The sequence below is a fragment of the Tupaia chinensis genome, unplaced genomic scaffold (genome assembly GCF_000334495.1).
Source record: "Tupaia chinensis unplaced genomic scaffold, TupChi_1.0 Scaffold000067_1, whole genome shotgun sequence".
NCBI classification, from domain to species: Eukaryota; Metazoa; Chordata; class Mammalia; order Scandentia; family Tupaiidae; genus Tupaia; species Tupaia belangeri.
In genome coordinates this window covers 4,682,950-4,700,441 of record NW_006159526.1, presented here as the reverse complement: position 1 = coordinate 4,700,441, position 17,492 = coordinate 4,682,950, and the positions used below count along the sequence as shown (strand labels likewise).

The following is a 17,492-nucleotide window of genomic DNA, read 5'->3' as shown; positions in this document are numbered from 1 at the left end:
TCTTTCCAAAGGACACTCCTAAACTGACTTCTGGCACGCTACTGCTCTTGGGCCAGACACACCATTCTTACTGCCTTAAAGAGGTGGGGCCCACGTAGCCAGAGACTGGAAGCCACGGCTTCCTGCATGCTGACCCAGTGACCCGGTCCAACCAAGTCCTAGGTAAAGCTCACCAGCCCCTCCCTCACAGCGATCTCGGAGGCACGCTGAACACTGTACTGGCTGTTTCCGCTGAGCCTCCCCTGCAGTGTGTGTTCTGGAAAGCACGGCTTGTTTGGGAATGTTTTAAAAGCATCATTTTCAATAGAATTAAAAATGTAGCTAGGAGTCAGAAAAACAGTTATAACTCAGTATGCTATTATGCCACCTGCCTAATTCCCAGGTGTGCAGACACCCCCACAAATTAGAACACTGTCACACTTAGATAGGCTGTCTGGGAGTGAAGGAGGAAGAGAAGAAAGTCAGAACGTTCGGATTCCAGTATCGTTAAACAGGAGCGCTTTGGAAAACTACTGGAAGCAGGTCAGCTAGGCTGGCTCCTAAGTGAGGACTGCTCTCAGGGGTCTGCCCCCCACCCTCCGGAGAACAGAACAGTGGAGACAGATGAGGGATTCCGAGTGGAAACACAAGCTGGGGGAAATCATACAGGAGGAGAGGAGCCAGACGGTGGGCAACATAGCACTTCGCAAGATAATCCCACATGGGAAGGTTCTGGGTTCAAGTCTGAAGATCTCCGTAAGTATGTCAGGCACGTATTCGCCGCAGGTCCAGGGTTGGCTGCAGGACGAGGGTAAACTGAAGTGTTGAGACCTTTCGGAGGGTGCTGTCCCTCTGTCTCTGTCTCATTTATGAAAGCAATAAATACACACACTTTTTAAATTATTCCATTTAACTTTATTTATTTTAATTTGACCTGAGAGGGACAGAGCGGAGTGAGTGAGTGAGAGAGTGAGAGAGCGAGAGAGAGATGGAAAGCATGAAGGCAAGTTGCCAGGTCTAGGACTTGAACCGCGGTCAGTCATGTGGGAGTCCAGCGTCCCCAGCCACCAAGCCACCTGCTGGCCCCAATAAATAAACTTTTTTTTAAAAGAATTATTCAATTTAATTTATTTATTTTTATTTTGACCAGAGAGGGACAGAGCAAGAGCGAGAGTGAGAGCGAGAGAGAAAGAAAGTGAGAAAGCAAGCCACCAGGTCTGGGACTCAAATTGCGGTTGGCCATCTAAGAGTCCAGGACCCTTAACCACCACACCACCTGCTGCCCCCCCCCAATAAATAAACTTTTAAAAACAAAGTTAGCAGTTGGCATAATGGCTATGTCACTGGACTCCCATGTAGTTGACTGTGGTTTGAGTCCCAGACACACTGGGCGCGTGTGAGTGCGTGCCCAAGATCTCGAGAGGAGAATGGAGGAGACGGGATTCCGGCGTGGCCATCCCCCCTGGGGGTGATTTCTCGTTTTCTGTCTCTCTGTCTCTCTCTGGCGAGCACGTGCACCCTATAGCAAAAATTTCCCCCTCCCAAAAAACAACAACAGAAAAAACCCCCACCAGGCTGACCCCATAGCACAGTGGTTAAGTGCTGTGGATAGTGAAGTAGATCCATACCGTCTACTGCCGATCAAATTCTGCCCCAGGATGCTTGAAATACATGCTGGGCACAGCACATGCATTTCCAAAATCCTGATGGGATAGAGAAATAGAGGAAAAGGACCGCAGCATGAACATGCCCCGTTGGGAAGTGCTTTCTATTTCTCTTTAAATTAGCTTCCTCTCTCTCTCCTTTAAGCCAGAGGGCACGTGCGCTCACCTGAGAGAGAGGAGAAAGGATGCCCCATTGCATGGGGCTGCAATCCCTTTCTATTTCTCCATCCCATTGTGAGTCTGGGCACTCACACGCATGTGATGGCATGTTTTCCAAGCTGCCAGGGCTAAGATCTGAACTGTGGTCAGTCACGTGGGAATCCAGCTGCCTTAACCGACCTGGGGTCGGTCCGGGGGAAACCCGCCTGCCTTAACCACTAGATTACCAGGCCAGCCTGTGCTCTCTCCCTCTCCCTGTCTGTCTCTTTCTGTCTCTCTGTCTCTCCCTCTCTCTCTCTTTCTGGTTAGTGCATGTACCCTCTCGCAAATTAAAAAAAAAAAAGAAAGAAAGAAAAGAAAAACAAAGGAAACACCTGGAGCAAGCAGGTGTATGTTGATTAAGGCACTGGACTCCCACATGGCCAACAGTGGTTCAAGTCCCAGACCTGGTAGCTTGAAAATCACACCAGGCACATGTGCATGCATGCCCAAAATCCTGAGAGAAGAATGGAGGAAAAGGGATTATCATGTGGCCGTCCCCGTGTGGAGAATGATTTCTCACTTTCCTTCTTTCTGTCTCTCTCTGGCAAGCATATGCACCCTATGGCAAAAATCTTAACACGAAAAACAAACAAAACCCCAAACAAAACCAAGCCTGTATGTTTATTAACAGCACAGGGGTTTGGGAGAGCAGGGGAAGAGAGCACATGGCGATTCTGCCCTGCCCTTTCTCGTGCTAGGAGAAAGCACAGAGCAGACATGATTTCCTTGGGAGGGCAACGGCACGTCCTTCCACCCCACGTCTAGGGGCTGCGGAACTGGCCTCTGCGTTACACCTTACACCAGAACTGTCCCCTCTGAAGACAGCCTGGACCCTAGAGCCTTCTGATTTGTTCTGACTCAAAATAACAAGTTTTTGGCAACCTGTCCCCCAAAGGTCCCTGCAATACTTTCAGACTGTTCCTCCCGTGCCTTTGTTGTTCACAAGAGGAACAGAACGAAAGCTCTGAACATAGAGAAGTCATCCTGCATATCATGGTGCTGGCTGAGGGTTGTCGGACCCAATTCTACTAAGGTGTTTCGCCAAGACATCTTTCCCTGGGGGGTTAAAAAAAGAGCACTTCTTCTCTAAATGGGGGGAAGGCCAGCCACAGAGGCACGGCAGTAATGCAACGCTCCAGGCTGCTGAGGGCACACAGGAAGGTCTGGTTTCGCATCCTGGAGGCCCTGTGCACACCAGAGGCGGGTGTGCCCATGATTCTGGCTGGCTGAGGCGGAGCTGCGGCTTGAGGACGACTTTGGGGAAGCCTGTGTGTGTGGTGTGTCTGTCTCCTCCTCTCATGAAAGAAATAAACTTCAAAAAATACACAATGAGGAAAAAAGGAAAAATACGTTAGGAGATACATTTTCTCTGTTAAAATCCAAGCCCAGAGGGACAGGGTACTCGTACAGATCTCTGCCCATGAACTATGACTCTGCACAAGGTAGAAGAGCCGACATCCGCTGCTGCCTTGGGAGCACCCGCCGGAGCCGACAGGGTGCTTCTAACAGTTCCCTTTTTCTCTCCCCCTCCCTGCCCCACCTGGGGGTCCCTAAATGAAACCTGACTCTAACTAATAGCAGCCACAATTCACTTAGAAATCAAACAGGGGACGAGCAGATGGCATAGCAGTTACATCGCTGGACTCCCACATGGCTGACTACAGTTCGAGTTCCAGACCTGGTGACTCGAAACTTAAGCCAGGAGCGTGTGTGCGCACGTGTGTGCATGCATGCCCAAGATCCTGGGAGGAGGAGAAGGGACTGTGGTGTGGCCATCCCACTGGGGGGGTGATTTCCCACTTTCCTTCTCACTGTCTCTGTGTTTGTCTCTCTCTGGTGAGCACACATGCAAGGCAAAAACCCCTAAAAAAAAAAATCAAATAACAGAGCTGGAAATATAGGACAGACCTATAACTCGCAGCGGTGAGAGTCTGATATTTTGTTCTCATACTTGAAGACCCTTTACTGACTTGCGTATGCAAATATTCACCCAATTTCACTAATCTGAAATACAGCTGCCTTTTCAGATCCACGAGAGAAAGAGGAGCTATAAGAGACGTACGGATGAAATGTATGTTCGGCGGTGAGAGACTGAAGGCAGGCAATTTCGGATCCCGGTATTTAAATGGAGAGCAAGCACAACTGTCACTGGCTTGGCCACTTGTCATGACACCAACAAGTTCTGCATTATCTGCCCATTCTGATAATTAATTAACTATTGTTCTAGACAGACTATCTATCCAAGGTCCTACTACTTGAGAGCTGCCAGTAGCAGCTATCTGAGATACTGCTAACATTTTTATGCTGAATAAAAGAAAAATACACATACACACATGGCAGTTTTTTGTCTGTCTGTTTTTTAGTTTATGCTGTAGGGGCGTGCTCCCTAGCTGGACAGGAGAGACAGAGAGAGAGAGAAGGAAAGTGAGAAAGCAGCCCGTGGCAGGATGGCCACGCCACAATCCCTTCTCCTTCATTCTCCTTTCAGGATTTTGGGCATGCGTGCACACACTCTAAGTCTGTTTTCAAGCCACTGGGTCCGAGGCTCAAACCATGCAGTCAGTCATATGGGATCCATTTGCTGTAACCTCCATGCCACCTGCTGGCTCAACACACAGCTTTTTTTTTTTCTTTTTGAAAGATTTTTGCTATAGGGTGTGTATGCTTGCCAGACAGATGGAGAGACACAGGGAGAAGTCATCCCCCAGGGGGATGGCCAGTCACCTCTCAGGATTCTGGGCATGCACATACATGCACCCGGCGTGAGTTTTAAGCCACTGGGGTCCGGGACTTGAACTGTGGTCACCTATGTGGGAGTCCAGCAACGTAACCATTACGCCATCTTGGTGGTCTCACACAGCACTTTTTTAACCACGATAAACTATCCTTGAACAATTGCCATCATCAATCACCTCTCCCTGAGACATGCAAACCACGCCCATGGCTCGTCCTGACCTGGGGCCTTACCTTAGTGTTCCTCCTCAGGCTGCGGAGGATGTTCCTCCTCCTCGGGTCTTCGTCTGTCTCGTAGGGAATGACAGCGTTGTCCCCTTTGTAGCCCTGGGATGCCTGATCCTCCTCTTTCTTCCGGATGGGCCCCAGCTCATCATCGCTGCCCACGCTGAAGCTGGTCCGGTAACTGGCGAACCTCCCCAGCCGAGTGCATCTCGTCCTGTATAGCACCGGCTTACTCACGGTGGAGACCTTGCGGCTGCGCTCTAGGGAGCTGGTGTCCATCTCGCTGTCGGAGCCGTTCCCGCTGCCATTGGACTGGGCTTTGTTGATATTCCGGATGGTGATGATTTTGCCTTGGGTGCTGTCATGGGGCACAGAGTATATGTTCTCTTCTTCGTTCCTCGGCTTGACCACAGCATCCATGGGTTCAGCGTAGTCGGAGGGATCGAACCCATCCTGGGGCAGCCAGGGGCTGGAAGACACGGACTTCCTCTGCCCGTCCCTGTGGCCTTGGTCTAAGTAGGACAGATCCCCCTTGGTGATTTCGAAATGGACAGGAGGCTTTGGCTTGACTGGCGGAGGTACTTTGTTGTTCAGTTTACTCTCAAAATTGCTCATGATGAAAGACAGTCCGTCATTTCCCTCCAGTTCCATAGAGAGCTTAGAGTGGTCTTTGGACAGAGAGGGCAGTGCTGTGTCTTCTCGAAACAGGCTGTAAGACGGGGGCTCGATATCCTCCTCCGAATCCTGCAGGTTGGAGTTGCAGAGTGGCGACCCTGCCCGGGGGGAGTTGAACACCTCTTCCGTGGTGCTACAGGCCTCGGCAGCGTTATCGTACATATGAGTCGCCTCGATTATGTTCTTCTTCTCCACCACATCTTTAAAAAACGGGTGAAAAATCTCCAGTTTATGCTGGGGCTGGCTACAGGGGATGCTTGTGAACCTTCCGTCGATCTCTTGAGCAATCTCCTCCCCCTCCGTCAGCTGCTCCCGACTGAAGTCATTGTCCAGGACATCGATAGCGCCGTCAGTGAGTGCGACCAGCTGAATGGGGATGATATCCTGCACTTCACAGAGAAAGGCACGCAGCATAGCCAAGGAGGCCTTACGCTTGGCTGAATAGAAAACAATGTACCCATGGACCAACCGGCTCTTTCTGATGCTGAACGAGGAATGGTAGGACAGGATAGACAGTTCGATGCGCTTCTTGTGGAGTCCGATTGGTAGTTCAAGTAAGACTGAGTTGTTGCTTCCACAATGGGAAGACTTACAGGTCTGGGACTGAAGGACAGGAAAGAGGATATCGTCCGCACTAAAAGGGTCTCCACACATCAGACACATAACGATCCGCAGATCCACATCGGCCAAGTCTTTGATGCTAGCGGTAGAACTAACCAGGTTTAAGTTACGCTTCGAGTCCAGGAGCCCCTTCAAAACCTGACTGATTTGCTTCTCATTGATGTTGCGTCCGTAGCCGATGCCAGCAGATGCAGGGTCGAGAAAGACGCACTGCAGTTTGCTGGCGATCTGCTGACCCTGCTGTATTAAGCTATGCAGGGTCTCTCCGCTGGTGTCACCTCTCTTGTTAACTAAAATCAACGTCAGGGGCAGATGAACTAAGTGATTATCCCGCCTGCCAAGGGTGGACTCTCGGCTCTTCTCTATGCTCTCCACTACATAGGAGAGCGACTCCTTCGAGTTGTAAAGGCAGAGACAGCCATGGGGCTGGAAGGTTGGCGTCTGGAAGGAGTTCACAGGAAGCCTGACGTTCCCCTCTATCGGCCTCAGGGAGAGCTCGTACATTTTCCCGTCTATCACATACTTGTCATCATTCGTACAGAGCGCGCGGATCTCGTTGGCCAACTCTCGGGCAAGGCCATCTTTGCCCAAGATAACCAAGTTGATTCTATCAATGTTGGGGTCAGAGAGGGAATTTTTCTGATTCCGGTCAGATGGCCGGATGAACCGAGAGCTAACCAAGTGCTCAATCTTAGCATCGACACAAGACGGGCAGCTGGGGCACGTCTCCTTCGTCGGGTGGTAAACGAAATGAATGTGCTTCAGGATGAGGGCGTCGCGCTCTGCTTGGAGCTTCTGTAATGCTTTAAATCGCTGTTCCTCCCCCAGAACATCCTGGATGACACCCATCTTCTCCTTGCTGGGCTTAGCATCCAGCTCTAGTTCATAAAACAATTCGGAATATTCCAAAAGCAGCTCCTGAAACTCTTCCTTTGCTTTGTCTATAATTTGCTTTTGGTGCTTGCCATAAATGTCCAGGTATACAGACTCTTCCAGCCACTGGTAGAAATCTTCATTCATAATAAAACTTCGGGCCTCTTCCCAAGGTTTCCCGGGAGTTATGAAAGGAGAAGTCTCCAGGTTTTCTTTAAATGCCCTCCTCATCTCAGCTCTTTTCCTCTCGTTCCTCAGCTTCTCTAAGTGGGCCTCGTACAGCTGCTCTGCAGGGACGGTATCCATTAGGTCGAAGGGAATCCGTTCGTTTTCCATGTTGTCGATGTGGCTGGTGGCATCCCACGGTGTCTCTTCAAGCACAACAAACCACTTCAAGAATTCTGGCTTGGTTTCTAGGAGCTTTTTGGCTTTTATGCAGCTGAGGTGGTCTATTTCATCTAGATTAGGTATCAGAGCCTCGAACGCTAGCGGCAGGGCTGCCAGGTACAGCTTTCTCCTGCGCTCGATATGCTCGTGCTTGAGCCGGTGGATGTGCTGCAGAAACAGCTTCTTGGCTTTCTGAGTCCCTTCCAGGTAGACGTAGTCCTGGTACTCTGGAGAGGTCTGCATCTTTCGGTTGACACTCGGCCAGTTCTCATTGTGGTTTTTCACAATGCGACTCACCAGCCGCCATAAATGTCCAGGTATACAGACTCTTCCAGCCACTGGTAGAAATCTTCATTCATAATAAAACTTCGGGCCTCTTCCCAAGGTTTCCCGGGAGTTATGAAAGGAGAAGTCTCCAGGTTTTCTTTAAATGCCCTCCTCATCTCAGCTCTTTTCCTCTCGTTCCTCAGCTTCTCTAAGTGGGCCTCGTACAGCTGCTCTGCAGGGACGGTATCCATTAGGTCGAAGGGAATCCGTTCGTTTTCCATGTTGTCGATGTGGCTGGTGGCATCCCACGGTGTCTCTTCAAGCACAACAAACCACTTCAAGAATTCTGGCTTGGTTTCTAGGAGCTTTTTGGCTTTTATGCAGCTGAGGTGGTCTATTTCATCTAGATTAGGTATCAGAGCCTCGAACGCTAGCGGCAGGGCTGCCAGGTACAGCTTTCTCCTGCGCTCGATATGCTCGTGCTTGAGCCGGTGGATGTGCTGCAGAAACAGCTTCTTGGCTTTCTGAGTCCCTTCCAGGTAGACGTAGTCCTGGTACTCTGGAGAGGTCTGCATCTTTCGGTTGACACTCGGCCAGTTCTCATTGTGGTTTTTCACAATGCGACTCACCAGCCACTCATACTTGTCTTTTGCCGTAGCTATCTGCTGACTCTGCTGCTTGAGGGCCTCAAAATAAGGAATGATTTTCGTCTTTCCCCGACTTTTATCAATGAGCTGCACTAAGGTGCTGAAAGCCAAGTCCACGTTTACATTGGATCTCGCTGAGGTCTCCACGACCTGGAGGTTCTTTTTGCTTAAGGCAAAAGTATGTGCATCTCTAATGTACCGCTCGACACCCTCATCACATTTAGTCAGGACCACCACGATGGGCTTTTTTGTTTTTGCAAGCTGATTGTAGAGATTGGAGACAAACTTGAGCTGGTCATCAAAGTTCCTATTCATGCCCCGGCTAACATCAATACCAAGAAGAAAACCATCGATCAGCAGCTTTCCGTCTGGCATTTGTTTCTGCTCAAAGTCCTGCTCCAGCCCCAGCTGGTCAGTGCAAAAGTACATGAGTTTTTCAGCTGAGGCAAGCTTGGTTGCAGCAGCTCTCTTGATATAGGGCTGCAGGGCAGTGCTTCGATGAGGCTGAAAAGTCTGATCATCGATAAACTCAGTCTGCTCCACAATGTGCATCTTACATTCCACACAGTCCTCCAGGGAGCGGCTAACTTCCCCCCAGTAGAGGAAGTGGTCGTTGTTGACCACTCGCCCACCAAAGTCACTGGTGCTGAGGACAGAGGTATGGTCCAAGTGAAACTCATCAGCACTCGGGCGCACGAAGCGGTTGCACAGACAAGACTTGCCGATGCCACACTGGCCCTTCTCCTTCTCGGTCCCAGATAATCCCACCACGCTGATGTTGTAGGTGGGAATGCGGACATCTTGCTTTCTTGCCATCATCATCGTCGACACATCCTGCCACAATCAGCCACTTCCGAGATCAGATCAGTGTTTTCCAGTGGACCAGATGACTGCTTGACATCATCAGTGGGGGCTGGCTGGCCATGCAGCCAAAGTGCCGGGTTCCACAGTGCTGTATGCCAGGATGAGATCAGTTTCTGCTGCTTCTCATGGCCAAATAGCCAACATTTCCTCCTAGATGGGGGATAAAAGAAAAGCCATCAGCACCACAATTTTGGAATCTAATTATAGTCACTGAACTATAGAGAAAGTCAACTTTTTAATTCAACAAGTATTTAGTAAACATCTACTGTTCCAGGTCTTAGGCTGGGGGAAGGTGTAAAAGCGAGTCAGACTGACGTCCTGTACCCTCAGCAGGTTGTAATCTGTAAGCAAACAGTATGCGAAGTGCTAAAACAAGGATGTGAGGGCTCCCTGGAAAAATGGCTGGTTTGGGGCTAGAGCTGGGTGAGGACGAGATAAGCCAGGAACAACTTGTTGTGCAAGAAAAAAACGATGAGGCATCTCAGAAGACGCAAGGGCCAGCTTGAAGGGGCTGCTTCCACTGGCTAAGTCTAGGACAAGCTGAGCAACAAAATAATTAAGCACAGGAATGGAAAAAAGAGGAGCTTGAATCCATACAATGGAGTCAGGCAAAAATTACTCCTGGGTGCTAAATCTAGGGGTGAATTTTGAAAAAGAGTATGTATTTGCCTGGAATTTAGGCATCTGCCGAAAGATTTTTATTAGTTGCAAAGGAAAAGGAGAAAAAAGGCAGTCCAAAAACCCAAACCACAAACAAACCTAAAATTACACAGTAGAGAAATCAGGCAACACCTTGACTGAGTATGAAAATTAACATCACCAATGATGAATACAATGACATAACGAGTCAAAATACATGATATCCCCAGGAGAATGTAACATTACTCTGTAGTACTATGGCCTAAACTTAATCTAATACTTGTTTTTTAAAGAGGTAATTTCTTTTTTTTCATTATTTAATTTTATGTAGTATTATTATTTTTTTTTTTACCTTTCTACATGGCTCACCAGACAGAGCCAAAGAAAGCAAGCTGCCAGGTCCAGGACTCAAACCACAGTCGGTCACATGAGAGTCCAGTGCCTTCAGTACCATACCACCTGCTGGTCCCAACCTGAACCTAATATTTAAACAGGAGGAAACACCAAAGACATATGAGCAAACTCTCTATGAAAAGAAAGAAAGAGGGACCAGCAGTTAGCGTAATGGCTATGTCACTGGACTCCCATGTAGTCGACCATGGTTTGAGTCCCGGACCTGGTGACTTAAACTCACGCCGGGCGCATGTGCATGCGTGCCCAAGATCCTGAGAGGAGAATGGAGGAGAAGGGATTGCGGCGTGGCCACCCTCCTGGGGGGGAGATTTCTCGCTTTCTATCTCTCTGTCTCTCTCTGTCTTTCTGGCAAGTGCACACGCCCTGTAGGAAAAACCTCTCCAAAAAACAAACAAACAAAAAGAAAGAAAGAAAGTTAAGAAAGAAAAGAAGGAAGGAAGGAAGGAAGGAAGGAAGGAAGGAAAGAGGAAAAAAAGGAAGGAGAAAAGAAAAGAAAAAGAAAAAGAAAAAGAAAAAGAAAAAGAAAAAGAAAAAGAAAAAGAAAAAGAAAAAGAAAAAGAAAAAGAAAAAGAAAAAAAAAAGGAAAGGGAAAGGGAAAGGGAAAAGAAAAGGGAAGGGAAGGGAAGGGAAGGGAAGGGAAGGAAAGGAAAGGAAAGGAAAGGAAAAAGAAAAGAAAAGAAAAGAAAAGAAAAGAAAAGAAAAGAAAAGACAAGACAAGACAAGACAAGACAGGAAAAGAAAAGAGAAAAGAGAAGAAAAGAAGCGGGTGCAGGGGTAGCCTTTTAGCCTAGTAGTTAAGGAGCCACGTCCTGGACAAGCTGTGGTGTGACAGTTAAGGTGGGTACCACAGGCTGACTGAGCAGACCCAGCCCAGCCCCAGCTGCCTGTGAAACACATCAGGAGCACGCGCATGTATACCCCAAACCCCAACAGAATGGAGGAAGGAGAAGGGAGTGCAGTGTGATCACGCCCTATTAGAGGATGATTCCTCTCTCCGGTGAGCACACATATTATCCTCTAACAATAAAAAAAGTGAGGAGGAGCAAGACTCTCATTCTCAAAAAATGTCAGTGTCATAACAGAAAAAAGTGGCTATGCAGGGGCCTAACGGTGATGCAGTGAGTGGTAATACGTGATGCTCCTCAGAGCTGACCCACATAAGAAGGGCCGGTTTTGTTTCCAGAGATGACCTTGAGCACTCTGGGCTCCCATGTGCCCATGATCTGGGGCTAGAGGTGAATTACTGCGTCAAGACCTGTTGGGGGTTCTGTCTTTTTCTGTCTCTTCTCTATTTCTCTCACTCAAGAAATAAGTAACTAAACCTAAAAAAAAGAGTGCATGTTCAGATTAAGAGAAGCTAAAGAGACTTGATAACTAAATACAACTAAAGGATCTTGGCCTGTCTCATATACCAGAGAAGGTTATATAAGATGTTGTTAGAAAGACTAAAATACTGGACTATGAATACAATATTAGATAGAAGTACTTTATCATAAAGCCAATGCACGAAAATCAGCTGTATTTCTATATACTAACACTGAATAATATGAAAAGGAAATCATAAAAATAATCCCATCTACAGCAGCATTGAAAGGGATAAAATAGGGGCCAGCCAGTGGCATGGTGGTTAAGATGGCTGGATCAACAGGGTGAAAAGGCAACTCAAAGAACAGGAGAAATATTTGCAAACCATACATCTGATAGAGGAGTAATATTCAGAATATATAAAGATCTCCTAAAACTCAACAAAAAATCTGATTCAAAAATGAACAAAGTACTTTAATACATAGTTCTTCAAAGTGTGTACATACACACAGCCAATAAATATGTGAAAGATATTTAACATTACTCATTATTAGAGAAACGCATCAAAATACCACCTCCACCCATCAGAATGGCTACTTAAAAAAAAAAAAAAAAGTGTTGGCAGGGATGCAGAGAAGTTGGAACCCTTCTGTGCTGATGCTGGGAATAAGAAGTGGTACACCAGCTGTTGAAAACAGTATGGCAAGTCCCTCAAAAAGCTAAATACAGTACAGAATTACACGACCCAGCTCTAGGCATATACACAAAAGAATTGAAAACAGGGTCCTGAAGAGATACCATACACTCACATTCACAGCAGTGTTATTCCTAACAACTAAATGATGGAAGGAACCCAAGTGTCCACTGACAGATAAATGGACTAAAGTAAAATGTGGTACACCCGTACAGGGAAATATTATTCAAGCTTAAAAGTGAAGGGAATTCTGACAACATGGATGAAATTTGACATTATGGTAAGTGAAATAAGCCTGTCACAAAAAGACAAGTATTGGGTGGTAGGGGACCAGCAGTTAGCGTAATGGCTATGTCGCTGGACTCCCATGTAGTCGACTGACTGCGGTTCGTGCGTGTCCTGGACCCGGTGGCTTAAACTCATGCTGGGCGTGTGTGCGTGCGTGCCCAAGATCCCAAGAGGAGAATGGAGGAGAAGGGATTGCGGCGTGGCCATCCCCCCCCACTCCGGGGGTGATTTCTTGCTTTCTATCTCTCTGTCTCTCTCTGTCTGGCGAGCACACGTGCCCTATAGCAAAAACCTCTCCCAAAAAAAAGAGAAGCATTGGGTTGGCAGAAGAGTCACGATGCACTTTTGCATAGAAAAAAACAGAAAAATAGGGACCAGCAGATGACATAATGGTTACATCACTGAACTCCCACATAGTCGACTGCAATTTGAGTCCTGGATCAGTGACTTAAAACTCACGCAGGGAGCGTGTGCGTGCATGTCCAAGATCCCAAGAGGAGAATGGAGGAGTAGAGAGATTGCTAAGCGGCCATCCCCTCAGGGGCGTGATTTCTCACTTTCTGTCTCTCTGTGTGAGCTCACACATCCTATAGCAAAAATTTCTCTCTGAAAAAAAATAAAAGGGAAAGAAAAACAGAAAAATAAGTCGTGACTTTTCCGATAACCCAATAGAACATGAATCCACTTATATACAATACTTAAGGGCAGTCAAATTCAAAAGCAGGGACCAGCAGTTGGTATAATGGCTATGTCGCTGGACTCCCATGTAGTCGACCACTGTTCGAGTCCCAGTCCCGGTGGTTTAAACTCACCCCAGGCACTTGTGCGTGTGTGCTCAAGATCCCTAGAGGAGAATGGAGGAGAAGGGATAATGGTGTGGCCATCCCCCCGGGTGGTGATTTCTCGCTTTCTGTCTCTCTTTCTGGAGAGCGCACGCGCCTTATAGCATAAACCTCTTAAGAAAAAAAAAAACTGCCTGATGAGTTGGGACCAGGAGACAGTGTTGCAGGACTCCCACATAGTTGACCGAGGTTCGAGTCCTTGACTCAGTGGCTTAAAACTCATCCCGTGCACATGTGCATGCATACCCAAAATCCCAAGTGGAGAATGGAGACAGGACTGTGGCATGGCTATCCCTCCTGGGGGGGTGATTTCTCGCTTTCTGTCTGTCTCTCTGGAGAGCACACATGACCTATAGAAAAAAATCTCTTTTAAAAAAAGGACTGGTTTCAAGGAAAGCCTCAACAACTGTAGGCAACTGCCTCCAGACAACACAAGCTCCTAACGACGCTAAGTTCCAGACTTAGCAGGAACAAGCAGGACGTGCATGGAAAGCAAGCAAGCGAGAACCGTCCCACTCGCTGCTCCCGGAGATGACTGCTGACATAGACAAAGTCACGAGACGCTTATGAGTATCTATAGCATGTATACGGCCCCTCTGCAATCCCTGACCAGGAAAGGCTTGCACAAAATCAAATCAAAGTGTTTCCTTACACGTACCTCTGCAGTGCAATTCGCACGCGTACAATTCGGGATCATCCCGACAGCACACATGGGATTCCCAGCCTCCCCAGAACTGCCAGCGAAGATGTGGAAAGGCCTGGGGTGCTCGCCTAGCAGAGCGCTTCCTTAGCGACTCCTCACTGCAGGGCCTACAGATCTAAGGTCACCAGCCTGACCAGCGGTGAAATGCAACTTGATGACATCAGACCTACTTCCAGGGATTACGTCACTGGCAACTCAGCCTTTTCCTGTGACTCAATTATTCTCTGTACAGTGAGTCAAATCATCTATCCCTTTATAGAAATCTTGGAGGAAAAACAAAACAAAACACCCCCATGCTCTTTAATCTCACAAAATAAAGATATTGGCTCGATTTAGAACTAAACTAAAATGCATTATCCATTCAACACCTTGTTTAGTTACAATTTTTTTACAAGGCCTGAAGTCTCAGTTATCTAAAAGGATGTTAATGATAAGAAAACAATTATCTGAAGAATGTAGCAGCTAATATTTTTTAAAAATCCCAGAATATTGCTGAGAAGTAAAAAAAAAAAAAAGTTATGAAAAATTACATTAGTTGGTATGGAAGTAGTTAATTTTTGGACACCTGGTAACTTTCCACTTGTTGGAAATTTAATAAGTTCCTTGGTAAAAGTACTCTTTCTTAGCTTTGATGCCTGGATAATGCAGTTTTACTAGTTCCTCAATTGGACTGAATTACATGGTAAACAAAGACTGTTATAAATCTAAAAACGTTTCAAACACTTGGTTTAAAGGAAATACCTTTTAAGTGCTTGGTCACAAACACGTTCAATTTTTCTAAGAGGTGGGGGGAAAATTAGCTGAGTCACTAAATTTAATGACCTGAAGGCCTCAAAGAGAAAAGAAAGTAGGAAACACGTCCAAGACTTTACAGTATCTTCCGGAGTTTAGGTCCGATGGAAACTGGTGTTCTTAGTGGGCAACTCAGATACTCACACAGCAAAATCTGACAGTCCGTCCTAATAACTTTCCAATACTAATCCTTTAAAACTAGAAGTTACAGCAGAGAAAATAAAAAGGATTATTTTAAAACACTCACTCCTTTTTTTTTTTTTTTGAGAGGTTTTTGCTATAGGGCGCGTGCGCTCGCCAGACAGACAGAGAGAGACACAGAGACAGAAAGCGAGAAACCATCCCCCATGAGGGATGGCCACGCCGCAATCCCTTCTCCTCCATTCTCCTCTTGGGATCTTGGGCACGCACGCACACGCGCCCAACGTGAGTTCTAAGCCACCGGGTCCAGGACGCGAACCATGGTCGACTACGTGGGAGTCCAGCGACATAGCTATTACGCTAACAACTGGTTCCCCAAAACACTCACTCCTTTTACCTTTGAATTTTACAGAGCTCCTTACACCACAAAAATAAAAATACACATGGGACCAGCAGGTGGCATGGTGGTTACAAGGCTCTGGACTCTGCATGGCCAACTGCAGTTTGGAGTCCCGGACCTGGTGGCTGGAAACTCATGCCAGGCATGCGTGTGTGTGAGCCCAGAATCCCAGGAGGAGAAGGAATTGTATCATGGCCATCTCCCCCGTGGGGTGATTTCTCACTTTCCCTCTCACAGTCTCTCAGGCAAGCGCACGCGCCCTATGTCAAAAACCTTAAAAAAAAAAAGAAAAGAAAAAAGGCACAGATCCCAACAGCTTCACATATTATGCGATGAGTCAACTACTCCAGATAGCAAATATTACAGGAGCATTTCCAAGTCCTTGTCATAAAGCTATGCTGTAATAAAACAGTGCAAACATCTGCATGCTTTTACAGAGCTTGTCACCAGGCACCAAGAGTTGTTTGTGATTTGTTTAACCAAGACACTGGCTACCCACCAGAGTGCCCCAATGGGGAGGTAAAGAGAGGGTGTTTTCTTTTTTAACACCCCTACAAAACACCAAGGACAAGAAGTGGTAACATTCCCAAGATAGCACACATTTTGTGGGACCCAGAAATGCCACTGATAGCAGCAGTACTGTGACTGCTCAAGCCCATACTGTCAACAGCTCTATCTAAGAGTGCGGCTCAGCCGCCCATCCTGGCGGGCTCGCCTTGCCTCCTGCGGTAGGAAATGCTTCTGGGCTCGGTGATCTGGAATGCCCTGGTAAGACACAGACCCGCCTCCATTATCCATAACTGACACGTCCTCCACTTAGGAGAATGCAACAACTTCTGAAAACACATCTCATTTTAAACAACCATACATAGGACACCACTAACACTATAAGGAAATAATTTTATAGGGAGCTACCAGTAAAGGAAGTAAAACACTTGTTCCTGGGGCTGGCAGGTAGTGTGGTGGTTAAAGCACTAGACTTCCACATGGCTGACCGTGGTTCAAGTCCTAGACCTAGCGGCTTTCTTTCTCATTTTCCCTCCCTCTCTCTCTCTGGTCAAATTTAAAATAATAATCATAATAATAAAAAATAAAATTAAATAATTCTTTAAAAAACTAAACGATAGCAAAACACTTGTTCCCACCATTTTCCTTAATCCCAGTAGGGGGAGGATTGGAAATACACATCGTAACTAACAGAAGGCAAGAAGCATTTTTCTAACCCTCCTTATACACCGTATTTCTCAGTAACTTAAATTTCTGAGCAAGTTTTCACAACTCTGAGTGACCATCAAGAGCTGGTCAAAATGTCGGCATGAAATAGACACATAGACTCAACTACCCAGGGAAAAAGAAGAAGAAAGGGAACAGATCTAGAGAGGGAGGAAGCACGTTCCTTGTAAGACAGACTCCTACAGAGAGTTTTCCACAGGAACTTACCTTCCCAATGGAGTGGGAAGGATGGGGTATAAAAGCTCCAATAAGGGCGACAGGTGATGGTGCAGTGGTACTACAACTGGACACATGGAAAGGTCCTGGGTTCACGTCCTGGGACCTCCCAGGACATGTCAACTGGGACTGGAGGTGGATGGTGGCAGGAGAGCCCTGTTGGGGGGGAGGGGGACGCCTGTCTCTAACTCTCTCTTGCTCATGAAATAACACACAAGAGATTCTCTATTATTTAAAAAAGGAGGAGGAAAGCACACTATTCTCTGGTCTGTTGAAACACTGAATCAAAAAAGTTTTCAGGGATCAGCAGTTAGTGTAACGGCTATGTCGCTGGACTCCCATGTAGCCGACTGCAGTTTGAGTTCGGACCCGGTGGCTTAAACTCACGCCGGGCATGTGTGCGTGCATGCCCAAGATCCCGAGAGGAGAATGGAGGAGAAGGGATTGCGGCGTGACCATCCCCCCTGCGGGGTGATTTCTCGCTTTCTGTCTGTCTCTCTCTGTCTTTCTGGTGAGCGCACGCAAAAACCTCTCAAAAAAATTAAAAAAAAAGAAAGAAAAATAACATCTACAATTTGTGGGAAAAGTTCTGATGTTTTTATTCATTTATCTATCTTTGAGCCTACTTAATTTTGACTTTGGGTTTGTGGTTCCCGAACATATTTGAGAGAGAAAAGTTGTGTTGAACA

General features: G+C 47.0%; 1 protein-coding gene across 1 annotated transcript in view; it reads right to left on the bottom strand.

Moving 5' to 3' along the window:
- Positions 1–17,492, bottom strand: part of ARHGAP35 (Rho GTPase activating protein 35) — a 129,912-nt gene that overhangs the window by 90,852 nt on the left and 21,568 nt on the right. The window contains 2 exon segments of the mRNA XM_006142113.3: positions 4,812–7,448; positions 8,048–9,286. Of these exon segments, the coding sequence (XP_006142175.3) occupies positions 4,812–7,448; positions 8,048–9,094 (3,684 nt within the window). The 5' untranslated portion in view covers positions 9,095–9,286.